At 40.7% G+C, this 23,427-nt stretch overlaps 3 protein-coding genes across 4 annotated transcripts; all 3 read right to left on the bottom strand.

Annotated features, from left to right (window-relative positions):
• Positions 1-513: 513 nt before the first annotated feature.
• Positions 514-4,865, bottom strand: siva1 (SIVA1, apoptosis-inducing factor). 2 transcript variants are annotated; one of them, XM_083791346.1, is made up of 4 exons: positions 4,692-4,865; positions 3,368-3,622; positions 2,637-2,790; positions 514-766 (listed from the first exon to the last, which is right to left on the bottom strand). In XM_083791346.1, exons 1-4 carry the CDS (start codon positions 4,810-4,812, stop codon positions 718-720), a joined length of 579 nt encoding a protein of 192 aa, XP_083647472.1. In that variant the 5' UTR covers positions 4,813-4,865; the 3' UTR covers positions 514-717. The 2 variants fall into 2 exon arrangements, with proteins under 2 accessions (XP_083647472.1, XP_083647473.1); XM_083791347.1 differs by having other exon boundaries at positions 3,410-3,622.
• Positions 4,866-5,954: 1,089 nt separating this feature from the next.
• On the bottom strand, positions 5,955-13,102 carry adss1 (adenylosuccinate synthase 1). Its single transcript, XM_083791861.1, has 13 exons — positions 12,867-13,102; positions 11,592-11,694; positions 11,413-11,475; positions 11,261-11,311; positions 10,700-10,766; positions 10,378-10,485; positions 10,184-10,265; positions 9,812-9,938; positions 9,497-9,651; positions 8,463-8,587; positions 7,711-7,808; positions 7,408-7,557; positions 5,955-6,339 (listed from the first exon to the last, which is right to left on the bottom strand). The coding sequence occupies exons 1-13, from the start codon at positions 13,056-13,058 to the stop codon at positions 6,287-6,289; spliced, it is 1,374 nt and encodes a 457-aa protein (XP_083647987.1). The 5' UTR covers positions 13,059-13,102; the 3' UTR covers positions 5,955-6,286.
• Positions 13,103-13,717: 615 nt separating this feature from the next.
• Positions 13,718-23,383, bottom strand: LOC310877665 (inverted formin-2-like; the record flags this gene model as incomplete). Its single annotated transcript, XM_083791616.1, has 22 exons — positions 13,718-13,977; positions 14,724-14,762; positions 15,035-15,181; positions 16,127-16,264; positions 16,454-16,544; positions 16,914-17,078; positions 17,183-17,351; positions 17,450-17,520; positions 17,803-17,910; positions 17,987-18,057; positions 18,232-18,332; positions 18,430-18,515; positions 18,620-18,722; positions 18,804-18,865; positions 18,955-19,097; positions 19,642-19,893; positions 20,170-20,257; positions 20,914-21,013; positions 21,255-21,288; positions 21,825-21,984; positions 22,183-22,298; positions 23,014-23,383. The coding sequence occupies 21 exons, from the start codon at positions 23,381-23,383 to the stop codon at positions 14,725-14,727; spliced, it is 2,613 nt and encodes an 870-aa protein (XP_083647742.1). The 3' UTR covers positions 13,718-13,977; position 14,724.
• Between the last annotated feature and the right edge of the window lie 44 nt (positions 23,384-23,427).

Raw genomic sequence — 23,427 nt, 5'->3', positions numbered from 1 at the left:
GAACTACTCAGAGCTTAGCACGACATGACCCTGAAAAGCAGTCATCAGTGATGTACCAGAGCCAAGGAAAAGTGATGACTACAGCTCAAGGTCATGACCAGTAGGCACAACTGTAGCCAAGCAGTCTGCGACAAAGACTCGGAAGACCTCGTTTGCACATTTAAATCCAAATACTGGGTTATCAGAAGTCTCAAGGCAAGTCAGAGTGACTGGGTAGGAATTTCACTATCATATCTCAGTCAAAACGGTCTGATAATCAGCAGGGGAACAGCGGGTATCTAGGCATGGTGGATTGTAAGTAGATATTTGTTTGATACACATGTCATGAATAGATTTCTTCTACATTACCACATTGAACATGGCCTTGGTATATGGTCAGTTTATTATTTAATCAAAACATACTTAGTGTGCTGCCATCTGCTGATTGACATGTTTAACACCATTATGTGCCATCATGCACAAAAAAGAAAAGGCCAGACATCAAAGATAAGACATAGATTGGATAGATAGAGTAAAGCTTTCAAGTATTTATTTGGAAATTTAATACATATATACACTTACACAAATAGACATCTGGAATAGGACTTAAAAAAAATACAGGTACACTATAGTATAAAATGTAGTTTCAGTATCTCATGAAGTCCAAAGGCAACTTATGTATTCAAGCATAATAATAGTCTAGTCGCTCCTTGTTCAGTCGTCTTATGCCTCCGGTAGTTATGATGAGCAGCCACAACACACAACCTGGTCATATCGTCCACTGTAGCTGTGGAGGTGAAAAAAAACATCAGAATGAGTACAAAAATAACAACCATACAATGTATCATAAACTCAATTCCTCCAGTGAACCAGTTCAAACTGTTCAGGCCACGACCCCCAAAGTAATCACATTTGAACCATCACCACTTAACTGTCATCTGGACCCCCTATGAAATCACATAGAGTCCCTGGGATTACCGACCCACTGGTTGAGAACCATTGGCTCACATCACGAATAGTCTGGGAACCAGAATTACTGTAATTCTGAAACCATGAATGGATATTTAAAACAAAAATAAATGCCTCATTGGTCGCTGCAGTTTGTTGGAGCCATGTGTGTCGACTGTGGTCACGGGAGGAAGGAACAATTTACACTCTGGGGCAGAAATGTGCCGGAAGTGTGGAAGGCACGCTACACCACGCTGCCACTCAAGTGACTACTGGCCATTAGGATGAAATACATGACATCACACTAGGACCCCCTCAAAAACGAGATGCTGCACGCTTATCCTCTAGTGAAATTTCTAAATAAATGAAAAAGATGATTTTTACATAATTCTATTCAATTTTAAATGAACACTGAGGATGTTACTGTGCATGATAAACATGATTATGAAAATACTGGAGGCTTTGGAAACAGGCCAGTTTCAGTCCCTTATTACACGGGTTACTGTAGAAAGCCATGCTGTCCGAGTGCACACATAGTCATGTTGGTATGTATAGTGAAAAGATATCAGCACAGCTGCTCTAAGGGAAACAAGAAATCTGTTTACTAGCCCCCTCTGGCTCATTTTACATGCATAGCACCGTGTGCATGTAGTTGTACCATATACATGTAGTTATCACCAATACGATAACTTAAGTGAAATAAATATTCTTAGATGCACAGACAACTGATGTAAAACACCGGACCTGGTTAGAGCAGGATTGGACCTGGTGAGACGTAGGAGGGGCCCGGACAGGAGTAAACCCACAGAGCCTAGTACTTCCACGCTCCAGAATGGTACCTCCCAGTCCCGGCAGAGTAGTTCAGGAGGAATGGATTGTGTGGCCCTGGTTTTTCCCTAATGGGACTGATCAAGGGTAGCTACTGGGACGTAAGTCGGGACTTGATCACCCCGGCTGGGTCACCTGAATGAGGGGTATGATGTTGGGAGACCCGAAACCCCGATGACCTTGGGATACATCACTGAGGATACGCCCCAGGTGCATCCATGCGATGTATTTGTTTTTTTAGTCTATAGAATAATTCTGGACAATTTCGAATTCCCGCTCCCTTTCACAACTTCTTGTCTTGACACGAGGAAGTGACAAGATCATGTAATGTGAATTTAAACTAAATTATGTGGTATGAAAGGAAAATAAGCAGTACATAAGAAAAAACAAATACATGAGAGCTACTAAAGTCGTCCTACAAAACCGTTCAGAGAAACACATTCACAACAGTCCTGGCTGAGTAGGTTTCTGACTATAGGAGCAGGATTTGAAGCCTGCAACATTGATGTCTATCTGCTATCCTCGTTACTCTGGCACTCATTTGTTTTAATTCTTAGCACTCCATTTACCCATTTATCAGATCTACAAGCTCACAAGGGCTCTCTTTTGCTGCACAGCGAAGTGCAGCAAAAGTTCTTCTTGCATGAATACAATCTAGGTTGAAATAACCAAACCGATATCACCGGTAGGCAAGTTTCTGAACGGTCTACAGCCATCCGGACACAAAGTGAGTAGATCAACAGGTGCAATCTTATAATTAGCATTAGTGAGGAACAATTATATGAAGATCGGTTGAAAATGGGCTCCTTATACCCACTTTGTACAATCGGTCTCAGGTTATTAACGGGTTAAATGTCTAAATTGTATGTGGTGGGACTCACTCTAAGGCAGTGCAGACTGAGCAGCAGTCGTTAAAGCAGTTGGTGCACTGCTGGATGCAGGATGGGCAGACTGGACGCTCACACTGGGCACACGGCCTCCTGCTGCCTTGGCTTTTCTGACACACGCAGCAGCCAGAGGAACCCACAGTCGAACCTACAGCCATACAGGAAAATCATTAAGCAATCAGGAATTGTATGTCAGGCCCTGACTGATGTCGGATTTCTTCTTAACATATAATCATAACATTAACTTACATCAGCCAACATTTCAAAGAATAGCTCCACGATTAAAGTTGAAAATGGTACACAACATACTGTAGTGAAATACTAGTAACATAGTAGACTACTTAGTCTACTATGTAGGCAATAGGCAGAGATGGGCATGCATTTGAAATACTTCTTGTATTTTATTTCACAGAACTATGTATTTTCTGCATTTTAATACACGTTTTCGAACACAGGCATTTCGAATATATGCCCATCTCTGTATGTAGGGCAGTATGGAATGTAAAAAGTGTTATTTGAACTTCAGACAAAGAGTGGGTGTGGAAAGTTTTTCACAGTCCAGAGGAGCAATACAGTAATTCAAACTAAGACTCTAAAGACTAAGAACAGATTATTTGTCTGAAAAGTGAAAACATTCCAGTTGTCTCTGGGCTGGGGAAATCAAATGGTCGGACATCATGGCCGTGGTAGTGCATTTAAAAATCACAACAATGCAATAAGTTTACCGTCTGTGAAAAGGGTCCTGGTCGGTCCGGCCCGACTCATACCTTGTGCGGTGGTTGCCTTGGTCAGCCTTCCATCCAGTCCAATAAGCGTCTGTCCTCTCAGCAGGGTCTGACTGCATGCAGGAGGCAGCACAGCCTGCACTGTGGGCTGTGGCGGAGGCTCGGAGGCCAGAAGCATCTTCTCATCTCCTTCCACATTCGACATGTTATCCATGGCAGCTCTGGCACCGCTGAACAGCAAACTGTTGGTCTTCGCTGTGGAGACAATGGGTTTGTGTTGTCACACGTGTATGAATGGGATTCTTTTAACAATGACCGGAAAGGAAACGCGATAGTTTCAGCTGACATAGCCCTGGTTGTAACCTCACCCGCCAATAGCGGAGGGAGAGGTTCCAGGCTAGTAGTAGCATAGGTTCAGACTTCAGATAGTTGTAGCCTTGGATCAAGATTAATTTGGTCGAGTCTGACATTTGCTTACGCAGATCTATGATTTCATATAGATAAGTAAGCTCTTATGAATTGAATATTAAGGTCCCCTATATGGAAACAAGCCATAGGTTTTCTTGGGTTTTAAAATGCTCTTAGGAGCAGACCTTGTATTGATAGTTATTCCCTGTATTTTTCTGCAAGCTGTTTATAGTATCAAGCAAATGTCAGACTGTCTATATATGATGATTGTACATGATTGACCCTCAATAGAGGGTATGCGCATGCTTAAAGTGAATGGCACATCGAGTGGCAAAGCAACAGGCATAGTGAGTTTAACATTGTTTAATGCAATCAGATAGGACTGTTTGGATGCATGGGATGTCAAAGAAAGTAGTGCCACTCAGTAGGCATTCCTGCATAACTTCCCGGTTTGATGATGATGTCACGCGCATACTCTCTATATCGTAACTCTTCTATGATGGTTCTGGATTTAGCAAATAGCAGGCAGAGGTGGCGTGCAGCGTCCTGGCCCTCTCTAACGCTCTGGACCAGGTCTAGCAGGTTCCATGATAAAGCTTATTGTATAGTCGTAGTCCGACGGTACCGCTAGCCAAAAATAACAAGATCTGATCTACAAGCCAACAACACATCGCATCGAGACGCGTTGTTAGCTTGTAGATGTAGATTTTTAGGCAAAACCGACAATCACGCCGGTTAAACAACGATATTATGTAACTCCGATACAAAAGCGTGAAAGCAACATATTTGTAAACACGAGCAAACACAACGTTTCCCGTTCCATTCTCTTAACCCCAGACCAACACGAACAAACACAAGCCGAACAGTAGAGGTTAGCATAGCAAGGTTTGTAATACGCCAAACGCCATCTTCTTACCAAATATTTCTTGGCGTATTTTGTTCCCAAACACGCCACACTGGCTCAGCTCGCGTTCTCCCACGTGGACCTTGTATTGTGACGAGAAGGTCTCGGTGAAAGGACAAGCTCGTTTAGGCATTTTTATACTCTGTACGTGGCTCCTTCCTCTGTCACTTGTTTGCGGGAAAAATGTTCGTGTTGACAAGCGGCTCAAGCGGAGAGCCAATCCCCTATTTGAACTGTTGTCACGTGACACCCCCCTCGCCCACGTGACTTTCATCTTCTAATGCCATAAATAACATGAATTGAATTATTATGGTCTCTGAAAAAAGAGACCTCAGATTTGCAAATGGGAAAGTGTCAGAAATCCGAATATATATTATATACATATTAAACATAAAACGATAAATATTTTAAATATAGTATTGTTTGTACAGTAGGGCTACTGTATGTCTTTCTGTCTTGGTGAATTGAATGCATAGGACCACAATGGAAACAATTAAACAAGCCACCTGACCAGGGATTTGTTATCCTTGTAGCGTTATTGTATAACTCTGTACCACTGCACCTTTTGCAAACTGTTAATAAAGTAACCAATCTGTTTGTTTTTGCTTTCTCATAATGATAGAATTGTCTATAAAGGAGTATATCATTTATAGGGGGTGAATCTGATGTATGACATTCCGCAATCTTTTCTAACATAACTTGTGACTATCTCTTGAACTCGAATAACCCAACTCATAATTGTAATTATTTATTCATTTTGTTATTTATAGCCTATTGTTTTTGTCATCTGTGTTTAAATTATTTTTTGTGTCCTATTGTTTACACGTGGTCAATTATGCATGGTTGTTTGATTGGACTGGACGTTTTTGTTGTTTTTGTGTGTCTGTATACTCAATTATATTTTTTTCAAATATATTGTTTTAATGATGACGATAACTGTGGGGGGAGGGATGGGGTGAGGGAGAAAATTGAAGAAAAAAATGGTATGTTCAAACTAAACTTAAATAGTTGAAACCTGCTACCAATAAACATAAAAAAGTATTCAATCAATAAATAAACATATACATTATTATTATTTTTGTAAATAATTGCATGCAATGCAAGACTAGAAGTGCCTTACATTTTAATTGCCAGTGCTCAGTGATGTTTCGTTCAATCTCTTCATACTCTCTCTCTATCTCTCTCTCTCTCTCTCTCTCTCTCTCTCTCTCTCTCTCTCTCTCTCATATCAGTCAAGTCTTATCTGAAAACACATCATAAATAAAACTGCCATAGTGTCTATGACGCCATCATGTTTATTTTGTAGGCAGACAGTCCAAACACAAACAGCTTAAGTTGTAGTCATCTGTGAAAATCAAACCAGTGTGCATAATATTCCTGGTATTATTACCATTTTTGCCCAGTAGATCGATGACGATGGCCTCATAATATGATGTCATATTAATTCTGTTTCACTGGCACGGTTACAAAACTAATAGGTTCACAGGCAATATGAATTCAGTATGTGTTCAACAGTTCTAGATTTATATATTGAAAAGGTGTAGAATCATTCAAAATCCTCTGTGCTTCCACCACGGCCAGGTGAGAGTATCTCCCAAGTCCATTGATTAGAACATCTGGATCATGCACTCCCTGGATTTTCCAACACCGACCCACTTGACTAGAGGCAGAGGAAAGAATAGCATCAGCAACCAACATAACTGATCAAATAGTGCCATCTACTGGACATTTCAGAATGGTCATGGTCTCCTATAGTATTTGGGGTCAAATAAAAAGGCCTACAGACAGTGATGCCGCAATATATAACATATCACTCTTAAGAAAAAAAGAAGGAGCAATGAAATCAATCAATCAATATATTTTTCTTTTAGTTTGCAACATAACAAAATTATTTAGTAACCCAAGGAGGGTGCAATTCTATATATCATCGCTGTCAGGTACAAACCATGTCCAAAAGCGCTACTAGTCAGGAAATGGAAAAATAAATATATAACCTGTTTTCCAATGTTACTAATTTAGTTATTATTTATTCACAAGCTCTTATTAGTACTTTTAATTTGCAAAATATTTATAAAGCCACATTTCACAGCACATACACGCCATGTATACATATGTATACTTGTATACATGGCAAATATCTATTGAATCTTGCGCCTTTCTCAACTATTCTGCATTCTGGTCCATTGAGCCTTGAACTGTTCTGTTCAGGCTTTGTGTAATGTCTAACTAACTAAGTACTTTTACTTAAAGTACTGTACTTAAGTACAATTTTGAGGTATCTGTACTTTACTTGAGTATTTCCAATTTCCAGTACTTTTACTTCTACTCCACTACATCTCAGAGCCAAAACTTTTACTTTTACTTCACTACAATTATTTGAAAACTTTAGTTACTAGTTCCTTTGGCGATTTTGATTTTGATTAGAAAACATACACTTCAACCCTATACATTTAAAAATAGCAGATCTACAAGCTCACAAAGCATCGCAACGCGACGCATTGTGAGCTTGTTCATCTGCTATTTTCAATAGATTTTGCACACATTTTCAACTTGTGAAATGGCGAATTCTGCAATATGAGTACTTTCTTTCAATTCCATACTTTTACTTGTAACGGAGTAGTTCTAAATTGCAGTATTGGTACTTTTACTTAAGTAAAACAATTGAGTACTGTCAGTAGGTAAGATCACATATCTGTTGCATCTGTTGCATCACAATGATCACACTTACTTGGAACTCCAATGTGGTTCTCAATGAAGCGGATGAAGTTCTGAGCCTTTGGTGGAAGGTCGCTCCACTTCCTGGCTGCAGCTGTGTCCGTTTTCCAGCCCGGGAAAGTTTCATACTCCACCTCTACTTTGTGCAAAACCTCCATGTTGGCTATGGAGCAATGAAATCAATCAATCAATCAATCAATCAATCAATCAATCAATCAATCAATCAATGAAAATAGGCTATCTTGCACAAACACAGGCGTTTTCTGCAATCACGGTAGGCAGCAAAGTTTTCCCTAGCTTTCTTCTGTTCACATACCTGGGAAATGGGGAACTCGTTTGCCGGCGATTTTGTAGGAAACTCCAACTTTGATTTCATCCAGCACATCCAGAATGTCAAGTTTTGTCAAAGCAATGCTATAGGAGAAGTTACAATGCTGTTAATGTGTACAGTATGTATTAATGTACATGCTTATTCGCTCTTATTCAATTGATTTACAAATATGTGGAAAAAGTCAGTACCAAAGAACTCTAAAGACCGATTTATACTCAGTTGTACGCATAGAGTTATATATCTATAGAGAAGACACCCGAGTTCTCCTCCCATCCACTTGCATTAAGTTGCTCAAAAGCGCATGAGGCGGATTCACTCCTCCTTCCTGGTAGGAACAGAGTGCATTCTGGGACGGATTGCAATGGTGAGTGGCCCCAAACACATGAACGCGCTGCCGTTGAACGCGCACGAGCGTCGTCCGTCGTGAACGTGTACAATGTTAGTCAACGGACAGCGCGTTCATGTGTTTGGGGCCAGGCTGCAATACCTTCATTCGGCCACTATGTCCATTTCGCCTCAAGATTTCCTCTGGGTGCCTTCTCTATTCATATATATACTCTAAGGTTGTACGTCAGTGCAGCACACAGAAAGAAATTAGCAAGCTCACAACGTATCTCAGTGCAAATGTTGGTGCACAACCAAGTATAAATCAGGGGAAAGGGTCTGTCATAATAAAGAGACATGTTTTTATTGGATTTGATCACACACAGCCCATCCCATCCGCTCTATCCACTTACGCGGTGAAGCCATTGATCATGTGGGCATATTTGAGGATGACCAGGTCCAACCAGCCACAGCGACGCTTCCGTCCTGTGGTGACGCCAATCTCATGTCCCCTTGTCTGCAGAAGCTCACCTACCGCCTACAGAAAGGTTATCAAATAATCACTACAAATATTTTAATATTGTGTAACCAATACATTCACAACATTCTTAGATGTTTAAGTATAAAGTATAATGGGAGAGGGATAATACGTAAAAAGCATGCTACTACTACTCTGGCCAGCTCTCACGTGAGCTGACCGAAGTCAAAACAGTTGACCTACGGTATCTTGAACTCTGGTACTAAATTTATCCGTGTGAACATGTGATCTGCGTAGGAAGTAAAGAATGCTTGAGCATGTGTCTCACAAAATCTGACAGCTCCTCTGAATCACATGATGGCAAACATACATAATATACAGTACAGTCACATGATTTATCATTCAACAGAAAGATCACATGAGCAATGAAGAGATTTGAGGTGATGCTGGCTGTGATAGAACCTTGGGTTGTGTAACTACCTGGGTATTATATCAGTCCAAATATTGTCCATCATCTTTATCTGTTGTTACTGTGCTCTGTAATTGCATTTACATTGTAAAAAAAGCTATAAAAATCAGACTTTTAACATATAAACACCAATATTGGGGATTTATCAATTTAGATTAGATTACAGAACGTTTGTCATAACATGAACAGAGTAATTTCTCCTTCCCCAAATAATTAGAAATTGTACCAGGATTTTCTTTTTAATATAGGTAGTATCTGTTTTTTTGTTTTTGCATTTGCTCATGTAGCCTACTTAAAGTGTGAGTCCTGTCACTATACAATGAGAGTGAATGGAATCACAACTTTCTCGCTCACAGAGCACATATATCATGCCCAGATATACAAACCAAGATTGTACCGCAGTTCAGCTTCGATTTCATATAGGTCAATTCCTATAATTATGTTCAATGGTGACTTGAGGATTAAGTGTAATGTATAAAGTCAGTGTAGTGAGCTCCTACATTGAGTTGCTCTGTGGGGAAGGCTCCAATTCCGACCCTGGTAGTGTAGGCCTTTGATACACCAAATACATCACCAATGTTCATAGGAGGGATGCCGAGACCAGTGCATGCCCCACCCACGGTGCAGTTTGACGATGTCACAAAAGGATATGTGCCTGTCGAGAGGGAGGATATAGATAACAACAGCTCAAATGCCATTTCATATAACTTAAAGTAAAAACAATAATTATTTTATTAATATATATATATATATATATATATATATATATACACACATACAAATAAAGATCCGTTTTTATCACTGAAAAGCCTTACCAAAGTCAATGTCAAGGAGAGCAGCATTGGCCCCTTCAACAAGAATTTTCTTTGGACTTCCATGAAGAGCTTCATACATGTAATAGACCCCATCTTTCACCATTGGCCGCAATCTCTCACCGTACTCCTGCAGTAAGACAGAAATACAGCAGCCCAATTCATGACCACATGAACCCCAGCATTCCTATTCTAGGCATGACATAACAGCTGAACATTAGGAGAAAATAGCAGGCCTACAAGCTCACAGCGTGTTGCGTTGAGCCGTGTAATTTTCAGCAAGGTGATTTGGTGTAGAGGGTAAAAGACTTGGTGTACTGTAGGGGGACTCTGGTTAAGAACGGATTTCATCATATCAATTTCTGCAGTATGTACCTGGAGCTTTTTCAGCTGGTCCTCAACGTCAACTGTCAAAGTTGGATACATGGACTGATATTGCTGGACAAGGTTCTTGAATCTGAAAGGATTTACAGATTCACGAACGGATACACTCGTGAATCACACTGTTTTGCGACTGTTTGCGCATGGACAAGGGTGATTATTCTATGAATGTTTACCATCATGCCTACCTGGCAGAGAAATCCTTGAAGTCACCCAGAAGGTCGCACACACGAAGGCCAGTGCGAGATGCTTTGCTGGAATAAGTGGGACCAATTCCCTTCTTGGTTGTTCCAATGCTGAGAAACAAAAAACAGATATGACTTTAAATCTCATCTGGATAATCTGGTACACGCACGCACGCGCGCGCGCGCACGCACGCACGCACGCACGCACGCACGCACACGCACACACACACACACACACACACACACACACACACACACACACACACACACACACACGCTTTTATTTGTATTGCCATTGTCTTTCTTATATCCTAATTATCCTTACCCTTTTCCTTCCTGTGCTTGCCTCTGGGTCTCCTGCAAACCATCGACAACCTGGTGGAAATCAAACACTGACAGAGAAAAATGCTGGTTTAACCGTTATAGCATTTAACATTGCTGAGAGTGAGTATCTCAGAGCTAAATCAACAACCAGGGCTTTGTTACGCAGGAGACAAAAAGTAGAAAGTATTAATTATGCAGAATGTCCCAGTTCACAAGCTTTCAAATGTATAAAATGTACAAAAATCTTTTGAAAATAACAGATCTAAAAGCTCACAATGCATCACAATGTGAGCTTGTAGATCCACTATTTTCAAATGGCCAAATTGTATATTATACTGTATATAGTGTTGAAGTGGTTAATGTATGTTTTGTTTGTCGTTTGTAATAATAATCAAAATCTACAAAGTAGGCCTAACTAGTAAATAATTGTAGTGGATTAAAAGCACTATATTTGCCTCTAGTACTGTAAACTACCTCAGAATTGTACTTAGAGTACTTGAGTAAATGTAAAAGTGTAAGTGTAAAGTTACTTTACACCACTGGATACTGTGTGTATACATACCAAGATGAGCTCTGTCAGAGACAACCAGTCTCTTATCCCAGCCTTTGAGACCTGTAGTAAGAGAAAAGCAAACAAGTAGCATGTGAACTGACGTCAGTCTTATCTTTACAGTGACCGTTATGTTAAAGTCCAGTTGTTTTTGGACAAATTACCTTTCTTTTCATTCTTGTCGCCTTCCTCAAACAGGCCAGGTAAATGTATGACCACACCGTTACCTTAGAGAGCAGACAGAGGTTAACTGCAGTCAAGACTTGCAACTGTGTGATTATGTTGACAGTACAAAGATATGCACTGTACTGACCGCTGCAGACAATATTATTGAGGCCCTTACCAATGAGAGATATGCTCTTGCTGTTGATGATTCCACTGGGGAGAAGGTGGAAATCATATTCCTTGCCATCCACTACCACTGTGTGACCGGCATTGTTACCCCCCTACAAATCAGAATAGGTACACAGAGGTGTGTGTGAGCAAACTCTGATAGTCTGATAGTTTTACAAGCATTGTAATTTCGTATAGCTGGTTCTCAACGTGCTGAAGTCGGCTCCAGCCAGGGTGTTCTCAGCAAAATGAGAGTTATAGGAACCAAATGGACCCTTGCAGGCCTGTCACTCCAAAAGACAAATGGAACTCTCAGTGACATTAAAAGCACAACAAAAAATTGGGATACAATACAATGAATATAATCTAATTATATTTTAGTGAGTGTGTAATAAACGTCTGAAAACTACCCTCTTCCTAATACAACATGTCCCCCCAGGTCCTATTTTAACAGACTTGGCTGGTGCATGGTGTATCCTCCGTTCTGTGCCCTCTGGCTAAGAGCTGGCCTTCTCACATGTCAAGTCACCCTGAGAATGTGACCTCGCACATGCTCAGCGGGTGGGGTGACCAAGCCCCCATATCGCAGTGCTAGCTGTCACTGTTGAGAATACAACACAGCAACTGTGCAGTGGTTTCACACTATCCAGGATAGGACTGGTTTCTGAGTAGAATATTATGTAACTCCTCCTGTGATTGAAAAGAAACAGGGCCATTTTAAGGGTTTAGGTGCGAGACAATTTGAATACATGTATGTTTACCCTAAGAGTCATTTTAGAAATACCCACTGTGGGTGTAGCCTTAGTTATTTTGCACAGCTGAATCGTTCAGCCAGTAAATTATGTTTGCCCTGTTGAGTTTGTAGAATCCTCTGAGAGAAAGCTCAAGTTCAACCTGCTCATGTTACATGCACAACAGCTAAAAATGGACAAATTAGGCTATGCATTTGTAACACATCCCATATCAAGTAATTTGAAGTCTGGTGTAAAAGTCCAAAGGTGTTCTTTCATTAATGTAAGAATGAACAAGTTACATTAACTAACAGCCTACCACAACAACAGAAACAATCAAATAGAAACAAGTTACAGTAGTCGGTCCCCACTAAATCTAAGAGCTCTCTCGCACCTGTTGCACTAGGGCATAGGCTACCTATAGTATGTGTCGTGATGACATTTAAATGTGATTGAGCGCAGAATACTTGGCGAAACACAATATGTCCCCCCAGTAACAATATAAGGCCAAACGTGTGAATTCTGAGATTAAATCGTAGGTTTAATAGGCCTACCTGACATCTGCAAACCAAGTCAGCTTCAGTCGCCAGCATATCGACCACCTTTCCTTTGCCTTCATCACCCCATTGCGCGCCGAGCACTACGGTTACTTTGTTCCCTGTGTCATTCCGTGGTCGCTTCACCCCTGTGGCGGTAGGTGCGTTCGTATAACTTTTGTGGTCTTTTGACGACCAGGAGAACGACATGATGGTGGCCCAGGCAGTCGTCTGAAGAAGACTAGATTTTTTCCATGCATAGCAATGCCATATCGGTAACTTAAGAGGCTATCCCGTGATGTCAGCGCCAGACGTGCAGTGCGTAACGTAACTGTCCCCATGGTCTGGACTGGTGGCGCGTATCTAGTCCGCGTACGTGTAACCACTAACCACAGACAGATCAAACGTCCATATGCTACTACTAGATAACCACAAAATGCTAAAAGGGATGCCAACAAAATGATCAGTTCATCATAAACTCACTTTTTATTGACATATTAAAACATCACAATTTGTTATAATAGAAATAGAAAGAGCAACTGGTGTGCCACATCGTATTAGTCTATTTTAATATAAAAATATATTGATACGTTTTATTTTATTTTATTTAGAATCAGCCATATTAAAATATCACATATGAAGCAAAAATCGAAATATATTCAACCTATTATAGCAATAATTTGTTTACATTAAATAATTCATATACATATAATACATTTTATTAAGAGTTATATTTCTTTGGTATGATAATTCATAAATACCAGCACTCCTCTGTGTTCCTTTTTCATAATAATAATAATAGAATGAAATATATAGAATGTATAAAGGTCAACATTTTCAATTAAAAAAAATCAACACCTTTAGAGTTCCATGTAAAATCAAACAAATATTGCTTGCTTAATTATTTTAATTAATATTAAGTTAAAATAACGTTATATTTCATATTAGGGCCTATATATTTTTCAGTGGAGCCAGATTATTTTTTCAGGGAGCACATGACTGCATATTGTTAGTAGATTAAACAGTCCCATTTACTGTAGCCTATGTGGTTACAAAATAAGGGCACAGAAAACTGACAAAGCACAAAAAAGACAACCCTCTTGAATTCTTCAGTTCAAGTTGAAAAACTCTGTAAGAAAACATGAAGTTTGACTTAGATACATTTTACACCAGTAAAAAGCAGTTTATTTGTGGTACTCATCTTCAGGTTAGTCCATGCAGTCAAAATATATGTCAATTGAAGCTGCTTGTGTTAAACAATATGAAAATAAATGGAATCCACACACCAGTAGACCAGTACAGTTCTCAAAGTGGGGTCCAGCAAGTACCCCCTGGGTTCCTTGGGGGGGTCCTTTTTTTTTTTAGCACAACGCAGAGTAAGACACATAATGACCTATATGGCTTATTTTTTTTTTTACTTTACTGGAGTATTTCCAATTGTCAGTACTTTTACTTCTACTCCACTACATCTGAGAGGAAAACATTGTACTTTTACTACTTTAACTACTACAATTATTTGAAAACCTACTAGTTACTTTGTAGATTTTTATTATTATTAGAAAACCTACAGTAACCACTTCAGGCTGATATACATTTTGGCCATTTGAAAATAGCCAATCTACAAGCTCACAATGCATCGCGACTCACGATACAACTCATTGTGAGCTTTAGATGTGCTATTCTCAAAGATTCTTTTAATAAATTGTATACACTTTTGGTACTTTAAGCACATTTTGATACCAATACTTTTGTAGGCCTACTTGAAATCCGGACTTTTACTTGTAACAGGGTATTTCTAAATAGCAGTATTGATACTTTTACTTAAGTAAAGAATGTGAGTATACCTTTTCCACCACTGGCCACTGCATGACCTACCTCACAGTAACATGCAGCAGCAGCAGTCTCCACTGTCACCTTGTGTTTCAGAGAGACAAAATGGAAAAGACAACATGAAATTAGTTGACTCAAGTGTGGTGAGGGTTTTATATATAAACATACATTTGATAGCAAACAAAACTGTTTTCGGCACACTGATTCCACAAAAACACCAATCAGTGTATAATAATGTGTACAGCAAATGTAAAATACAAATGCATAAAATAAAATGCAATGAAAAAACAAAACCAATAAAGGACTTCTGTATAAAACACACCAAGAAGAGACTAGCATTACAAATGTGATCTTACCGACTGCTGTATCATTGCCTTTGGGGTCTGAGGGTGCCCTGCTCACAACTACATCCTGTTCTTCTGTAGCCTCCTTCTGTTCTACAGGAACTGCTTCCTCCACCATTTCCTTTAAAGTGCCTTCATCACCCTCCTCTTCATCCATGTCTACAGCACAGCAGCCACAGGGATTCCCACAATGACAGATAGTAGTTTTAACCAATCTAGGCTACTTTATATGGTAGAGTATGTTAATACAATAACCCTAGATGTGCCGCTTTATTGTAGTTACTTGCGCAAGCAGAGCGCGCAAGTACAGTAAGTGGTATGTATAATTGATGCATGGTTATAATTGGCTGTTGATGGTGACGTAATTAAGATATGTTTCAATGTTGGGTGGGTAAAAGGTAATGTACCGTACGTACCGCACGTATGTATACATGTAGGCCTATACATGTAAGCATGACGTTAAGAATGGTGTTCTCTTATCGGCTGTTGATGGTGACGTAACTAAGGTATGCTTCAAGGTATGTATAAGGTCAATAACGGGTCTAAAGGATTTAGAACAGCAGTTGTAATAGACATTATAGTTAGTAGCAGTACTTGCGCGCTCTGCTTGCGCATAAGTAGGCCATGTATGGCCTACGTGTGTGCAAGGCGCAAGTCTGCACCTCGACAGTGCATTTCTAGTTCATTGTTGCAATTATCTGTCTCCACCAGAAGAGACATAAAATAGAATAGACATAAAATGTAAGGATTGTAACTCTAACGCCTAATTTATGATTCTGCTACAAAATAACAATGCATTTATTTATTTTCATGATTCTTTTTTTTTTAGCTTTTGTGCCTTTATTGATAGTTACAATGAAGACGGACAGGAAAGAGGGAGAGAGGGGGAGAGACATGCATGCAGCAAAGGTTGTCATGAACGGGACTCGAACAAGCAACACGCTGTCAGGCCAGAGCCTATATGTGGCATGTGGACCACTAGGCCACCCCATAAGAATGCATTTTCAACTGAAAACATAAATACATTGTTGACGCATACAGGCTTTACAGTTCAGTTTGTGAAGCTAGGAGTTGTGGATGGAAGCCACGAGCTCTTGTCCTTACCAGATGGGCCAGTATCACTAGAGAGGAGTCTTTCCAAATCACACCCGGGACGTGTCATACTCAGGGGGACACCCTTCCTGAGACCTGCCCAGAGATGGTCGATGATGCGATCGTTTTGTGGCAGGATGCCTCTTTTAACTGATGGGGACAGAGGGCAGAGGGATTAAGATAAATACTTTAATTCAAATGAATGTATTTGTTTCCCGTGCGGAGCAGTGCAAGGACAACAGAGAGACACAGAGAGAGAGAGTGAGTGAGTGAGTGAGTGAGAGTGAGTGAGTGAGTGAGAGAGAGAGAGAGAGAGAGAGAGAGAGAGAGAGCGCTCACTTATTTTTAAATTCTCTCCGTGCGGTCTTTCTGTCAGTTGTTTATTTCTCTTCTCCACCTTGTCTGCTTGTTTTATTCTGGTTTTGTTTTCCTGGGCGTGGGAGAATAAACATGATGTAATCACTGAAATCACTTTCTATACACTGATGATTGTGAACCATCCAAAGCTCTCACATTGTCTTCTTTCTGAACCCAGAGTCAACACTAAATGTGAAGAAACAGCTTTCAGCTTTTTTATGCACGTACTGTATGTGGAACAAATTGCTTTATATCAAAGCTGAAGACCTTCATGTTTTTGTGGCCTTTTATTGAGGTTATTGATAAATTTCTTGCTCTGCTCTTTTATTTGTTTCTTTTGCAATTAATGTTTTGTATAAAGCACTTTGAAGTGTCTTGTTGAACTTTGCTACAGAAATGAACAGTATCACAACAATGGGTTGGCACATGCAAGCTTGCTAACCTTCAAGGCCTTGATGAAGAGTCTCCGGAAAGTCCTCATAGTTCCAAAGAGCTCCTCCAGGGAGAGCTGATGAACATCTTCACAGAGGTACACAGCCAGCTCAAGTTTCTTTTTGTCAATCTCCAAGAACTTCTTCTCTAAATCTCTGCATGCCTGCAGGCTTCCCTAGTGGAGAGGAAAGGGACGTTTGGGAAACATGAGGATTCCCATGGCTTTTTTTATTGTGGAATTCTCTCCACGGAGGGAATGTGGAGAAAATCTGTACTTACCTCAATGACTTTTTCATATTGTTCTGTCACATCTTCTTCAGAGTTGGAGACCTTCTTGGCCGTGTCCTCCAGTCGTTTTAGTAAGGCACTAATTATTCCCTTTATACTAGGCTCTTTAGGGCCTTTCTGTGAGTCACTAGCCTCTGATTGGATAGACTCCAGCTTAACTCTGAATACAATTGTGGCACAGTTACTTTTTAATCACAATTACAGATCCACAAACTGAGAAAATTAAAACATAAACTGAGTAGCTGGAAAGTAGGTTACCCCGCTGCTTCTTCACATTTCTCAATATCATCTTGCAGTTCCAACAGTTTTGGATGGTTTTGCTCCACTTTCTGTACAATAAGACAAGTATATAAGTGGAAATATTTTCGTTCGTGAGCACTGGCATACAGTATATCTATGTAAATGCTGAATTTTACGTAGGCTGGCAAAGATTTCTAGTGCCTGTGAAAGGCACAGAACCCTCAACACACAGAAGACATCGGGAAGTTGCATGACTAATGACAGATTTTGTCCTCACAATAGAATGATGTAGGATTATGGTCAAAAAGGCAAATGTGTTGTTTAATTTTTAACACATTTTTGGCGAGTAGGGTTTCTGAAGAATCATGTACCTCCAGGATGTGATGTAGCAGTGTGATGCCACTCTCATTGGCTTTGGTCTCAGTGAGCTTGAGCAGAGAGCTGAGCTTGAACCCTTCCGCATTCTTTTTTTGACTTTCCTAGATGTAGACAGATATCATATTAAGATCACGATCACAGTTGAAATGTCAGTAAATCTAATTGAGCACTTCTTACATAGTTCAGGAAGTTTCCCACATCCAGGATAAGCCTGCAGAAACTGGGCAAGAGATTGCTGTCCATGAGGGCTGTGAAAATATAGGTTGTGTATATTGCTTATGTTCAAACGGTGATTCCAGACTTGAATTTTCAATTCACATTTTTCATAATTTATTAATGATAGACAGAGGGGGTTTAGTGTGAACATGATGTTAGCAATGGAAAATGTATGATGACATGATTAGAGAATACTGTTGACTTACACTGGCAGGCTTCCTCCACCAGTTGGACTTTAGGTTTGAACATCTCTATCACTGAATCTGTTTCTTCACACATGAGCATACAATCAATTCTTAACTCATACCTGGAGAGGCAAGAAGGGAAATGCATCTGATGATGACCACAGGCACGAAAACAATAGTTCAATTTAAGACAGATGGATGAAAATTAAGAATATTTACCATGGGACAGCGAGAAGTGAGACATAGAAGCGGTCTACATTAGCCAAATTGTCTTTCTCTCCTTGAAATGACTTCAGCTCTTCAATCTACATTTAAGCAGAAGTGATTCACAATTTGACTTGTTAATGCAAAATAAATTATGGATGAGAATGTTTTGTCCAAGTTATGCAAACATGCTCGTAGTGCCAACCTCCTGTTGTTCTGGAAGGAGTTTTTGAAGCTCTTTAAGCATCTCCACGTCAAACTGGTTCCGATTCCCATTCTGGATCATAGCTACCAAGTCTTCACTTGAGCTGGGTGGAGAAGGGCAGCGAAATACTCAGCTAGGGACAGAACAACATGGTGACGTAAGGAATACTGGGAAAATATCTCACCATTTGAACTGCTTCAGAAATATGTTCAGTTTCAAGTTTTTCGTGAAATCATCAATGAAAGTCTAGGAGAAAAGGATGAAGGGAAGATATTTAGAGCATATCACTGATTACTCCACATTTTGAAATTGGCGCTGCATTGCGTGTTGACTACCTTTTTAGACTCCTTCTTGACCGGAGGAGCTGCCCCCCTGTCTTTGTGCTCTTTCACTGGGAAACAGAACAGCTCCTCGATGCTGCTGTAGTCAGGCTGCAGAGGGGGAGGGACCTTCTCAGCCAACGCCCACATGGAGTGATCTGTGTCCAGGTGCAAAGAGAAGAACTGCTTATGTTCTCATAGATTCATACAGATTCCTTTCATATCACACTCCAGGGCTGCAACTAGTGATTATTTTCTTAATGCATTAATCTACTGTTGATTACCGGTATATAATTTTCATTTTAAATCTGTTTTTAAAGCTATACAATCCCTAAAGGACCATCGTCATATAATTGGGCCTCACGAATGCTTATTATAAGATGGTACCATTTCTGTCTACTTGCTCTGTGTCCTGGGTTCAGAAACATGCCTAGCAGTGAGATGCAGAGTGAGTAGACAGAAATGTTGCCATCTTATAATGCGCTTTAGTGAGGACCAATTAATTGAAGATAAGGCTGACAATGGGTGAATTGTTCCTTTAACTTCTATATCCGTTGTCTCCCTCGCCTGATGGAGGCAATTCCAATAATGTCCAAACTGCAGTAAAGATTTCGGTGCATCTAGTGTCCAATCCGGCCTGCGGCCTGACAGTATTTCAAAATTAATCTTAGAAAATGCACAGGGTTCCTTTCCTGCTCTCACTAGAAATGGTAGGAATCATTTGCCAGTTGAACTTCTTCATCTTTTTGTCCGGGCGTCGACCTGCCTTTGTTGGGCAAGAGCTTGTTGGGCAGGCCCCTGGAAGTGGGGGTGGAGGTGGAGGTCCATCCACCTGCTCTGTCTGAATGGTCTTCCTGACCAGCTGGCCGTGAACCTCATCATGACCTGCCTCACTCTTGCCTTTGGAGAAAAACAGCAAGCGTTGCCTGATCTTCTCAGAGGATTCCATCTGAGCTGGAACCGGCCAAAAGCAAGGCATAGAGAAACCAAATGTAAAAACGACTTTCCCCTCTCAATGACGTTGACGTTCACACAGGGACTATTTTGGTCTTACATTACAATGTAAGATCATTGTCTCACTACCATGTGATTAATAGCCAATATATATTCACTGTGAACCACATTAGAACACCTCATGACCCATGACTTTACTCGACAAAAACACAAATTGAACAGACATACAAATCTGGTTTCTGTTTGTATTCATCTAAAATGCATGTGTAAACTCACAGTCTTGGGCCAGCAGGATGGCTCTGTTATCCGGAGCCTCCAGGGCCTGCCAGATGTCACAGTGATTAGGCTCCAGATGCAGCAACGTCTGTAGGATGGAAGGCTTATTAAGAGGATCATGCCAATAGCAGTAAATATGCAATAATGTAAACCTTATCGGTGGTGGGCAAACACAGCTGATTCAATTTCACACATGTCATAAAGTGACATGCTCTCTGTGTTTACCTGTGGTGTTTTCCGACCTCACTTGAGTTAAATAATGTCATGGTCAAATCAAGTTACCATTGGCTAGTTTAGATTAACATCTCATGGTGGGATTTTGGCTGAGCCTAGTTGGTCAGAGGGTAACAAATGAACAGGGAAGACACACACATGTGAGGAGATTTACAGAAACTATAATCTACACAGTAGGCATATGTCTATAGAAAAGAGAAAGAGAATTTGGATTTCCTATTCCCCCTGTTGGATACAATGTTTGTGTTTAAGTTTTTCTCCACATCTTCAGTGTTAAAACTGAAAGCTAAACAAAGTGACACCCTATAGAGTTGAATAAAGGAGGACAGTCGACTCTGAGAGCATGAGTACCACTACCAGGGAAGCTATAAGCATGGTTGAGGCCCACACTCACACACAAACCATCCCTGGGTCATTACAAGCTAAATTAAACTGTCACTGAATCTATGTGCTGTTTTATTAGTTAATGATATTAATACCCCGATTTTGATACGGCCATGACAATATTACCTCCTTGTCTCCATAGATCCTTAACAGCTCGTCCTCATCCTTAGCCTTGGCCTCTTTAAAAGCTTCACATTGAATAATTAAGTCTTTATCCTTTTTGTCACTGAAAGCCAGGAAAGCATAGATTACAGCTGGGCATTTGGAGGCTTCAGAGCTCAGAGGAGCTGAGATAAAAATAAAGCAACTTGGGAACATTTTCTCAAACTTTCCGTTGTCTAAACAACAATAAACAGATTGCAGTGAATATCTGTCTAAAAAGTAATCTTTTAATTTATACATGATAAATTCAATGAAATGTATTGCGATAGAAATAGTGATTTAACCAACACAGAGAGAATACTTACGTAAATTTGAGCAGCATATCAAGAAATTGCAGCCCTGCAAGACAATGAAAAATAAATAAATGAATAACATTTCTGAGTTTGATAAGTAATAAATGGGAGGGGCCAATTACAAGATTGTACAGGTAGTGATATTTCTTTGAATGGCTTTGCAAGGATATAATCATGTCTATAAACCTCAGATAAAATTCTTCCTACTTCAGGCAAATATACAGGTTATGTTTTTGTGTTTGAGAAAAATGATTGGCATGCTGTCCATCCATTTCCATGGTGGATATAGAGAGTTTGTCATTGTTCATGTGGCCAGTGGCCACAAAGATGCATTACTGGAAACGTGAGGTTGGTGTTTTGAAACCTAATTGAGAACGGGGCCATCAGATCTATTCTTAGACAGAACCAGTGACAGATGTATTCCTCTGCGGTCACATGGATTTTCACCACAGGAGAATGCCTTTTGCATTAAGAATTCACCACAGCGTGACCTTGTTGCCAGATACTGATGGTTGAGGGACTAGATTGCAGCAGCAGCTCAACAGGGAAGGAAGGTGACAATAAACTGGTGCCACAACCTACCGATGAACTCCTTTCTCATCTTATCTCTCTCCCAGAGGTCGTCTGTCCCAAAGACGAGGGCATTGATAACGCTGAGCAGGGTGACCATGTAAGGCACGTTGTCTGTGGCCTGCATCTCATTCATGATCACACTGAAGCGATACTGCTGGGTCTTCACACCCTGAGGAGAACAATCAGACACCTTATGAATTTAATATCCATGTGGAGAAGTGAGACTGACTTAACATAGTCCAACACTAGAGGGCAGCAATAAACCTTTTATCGGTCACACAAATGTTGTAGTCAAGAAAGAGACAGTGAAAGAGACATTTGAAGTGTAAAAGCTGTTGACTCCTCTGCAGGTGGCCGGACTACTTACCATGTAATGGTCGAGCGCATCCAGAGCCAGGTGGTAACCATCTGAGGAGAACATGCTCAGGGCAGCTAGCAGCTCAAACACCTGCTTCTTCACCATAGTGTTGGACGTGTCTAAGGCTGTGGAGCATCACAGGTACACGTCACTAATATGGTCCCATCTGTTTAATGAACCACAACATATCGTACCCTTCATTCTTCAATAAATTCAAATAATTTGGCCTCACAGTGGCACCATACCATACAGTACCAACCTGCTTTAGGTTTTCTGTTTCTCATTGTCGTTATTATCTTTTGTACGTCTATTTACATTTTCAAACTTTTACAAAGTACAAAATGTACCTCCATGCCTGCACCCATTCCTTGCCCTACAACCCAAAGCAGGCAAAGCACCATCTATCCCCACCCTTGAATCATCCTAGGCAATTTACACTATGAAAACCTGCATCTTCCGTCCTTCTGACCTCAAACCTCAAACCCTTAGATCTCCATATATGGGGCTGACCTGTTCTGACATTCCATATGTTGATCCTTCCCCAACCGTCCTATCTGTTCTGACATTCCATATGTTCATCTGACCTCATCAAACCCTGTACACTCAAGACTCAAGACACACTCCATATATGGCCAGTACAGAATTCATTCCATAATGTTGATCTGACCCCCCCCCCATGCCAAAGTGCCAGTGCTCGCCCAGCAGTCTGCTGTCACCCAGGCGGATGCGTGTACACTTCTCGCCCTCAGGGCGTCTTACGGGTAATAATAACAATAATAATAATGACAAGGCCTGTTACTGTATTTGCAATTTGCTCAACAGATGCAGTCATGGACCAACCTTGGGTGAGCTTGCGGATGTAGCCCTCATTTTCCACTATGAAGTGGATGCCTGCTGAGGAGTTCATGACCGCTCGCACACAGGTGACGCAGGTCAGCTGAAGGTCAGGGTCTGCAAAGCGAGAGCATCCCCGACCAGAGAAACGGTCCAGTGCCTCCAACAGGAGGTCCAGACCGCTCAGCTCCAGGAACTGGACCATCCATGTCTGGTCACTGCCCTCCAGGCGACACCTCACCCCAGAGTAGTTGGCCACAGAAGGGACCTGCAGCAGCCTGATGCACAGCTCTGGGTCGGCACTCTCCAGGTTGGCTTCTAGCTGGCTGTCAGAGTCCTGGGAGGAACCCAGATAATGTTCTGTCCTCACTGACATTGTTGATAAATGTGACTGTAAAGGGAAGAGAGAAAGTTGTTTGT

The sequence above is a fragment of the Protomyctophum parallelum genome, assembly GCF_964188405.1.
Source record: "Protomyctophum parallelum genome assembly, chromosome: 20".
In the NCBI taxonomy this organism is placed as follows: domain Eukaryota; kingdom Metazoa; phylum Chordata; class Actinopteri; order Myctophiformes; family Myctophidae; genus Protomyctophum; species Protomyctophum parallelum.
Note: the sequence above shows the minus strand (reverse complement) of the source record. Positions and strands in the feature narration are given on the sequence as shown.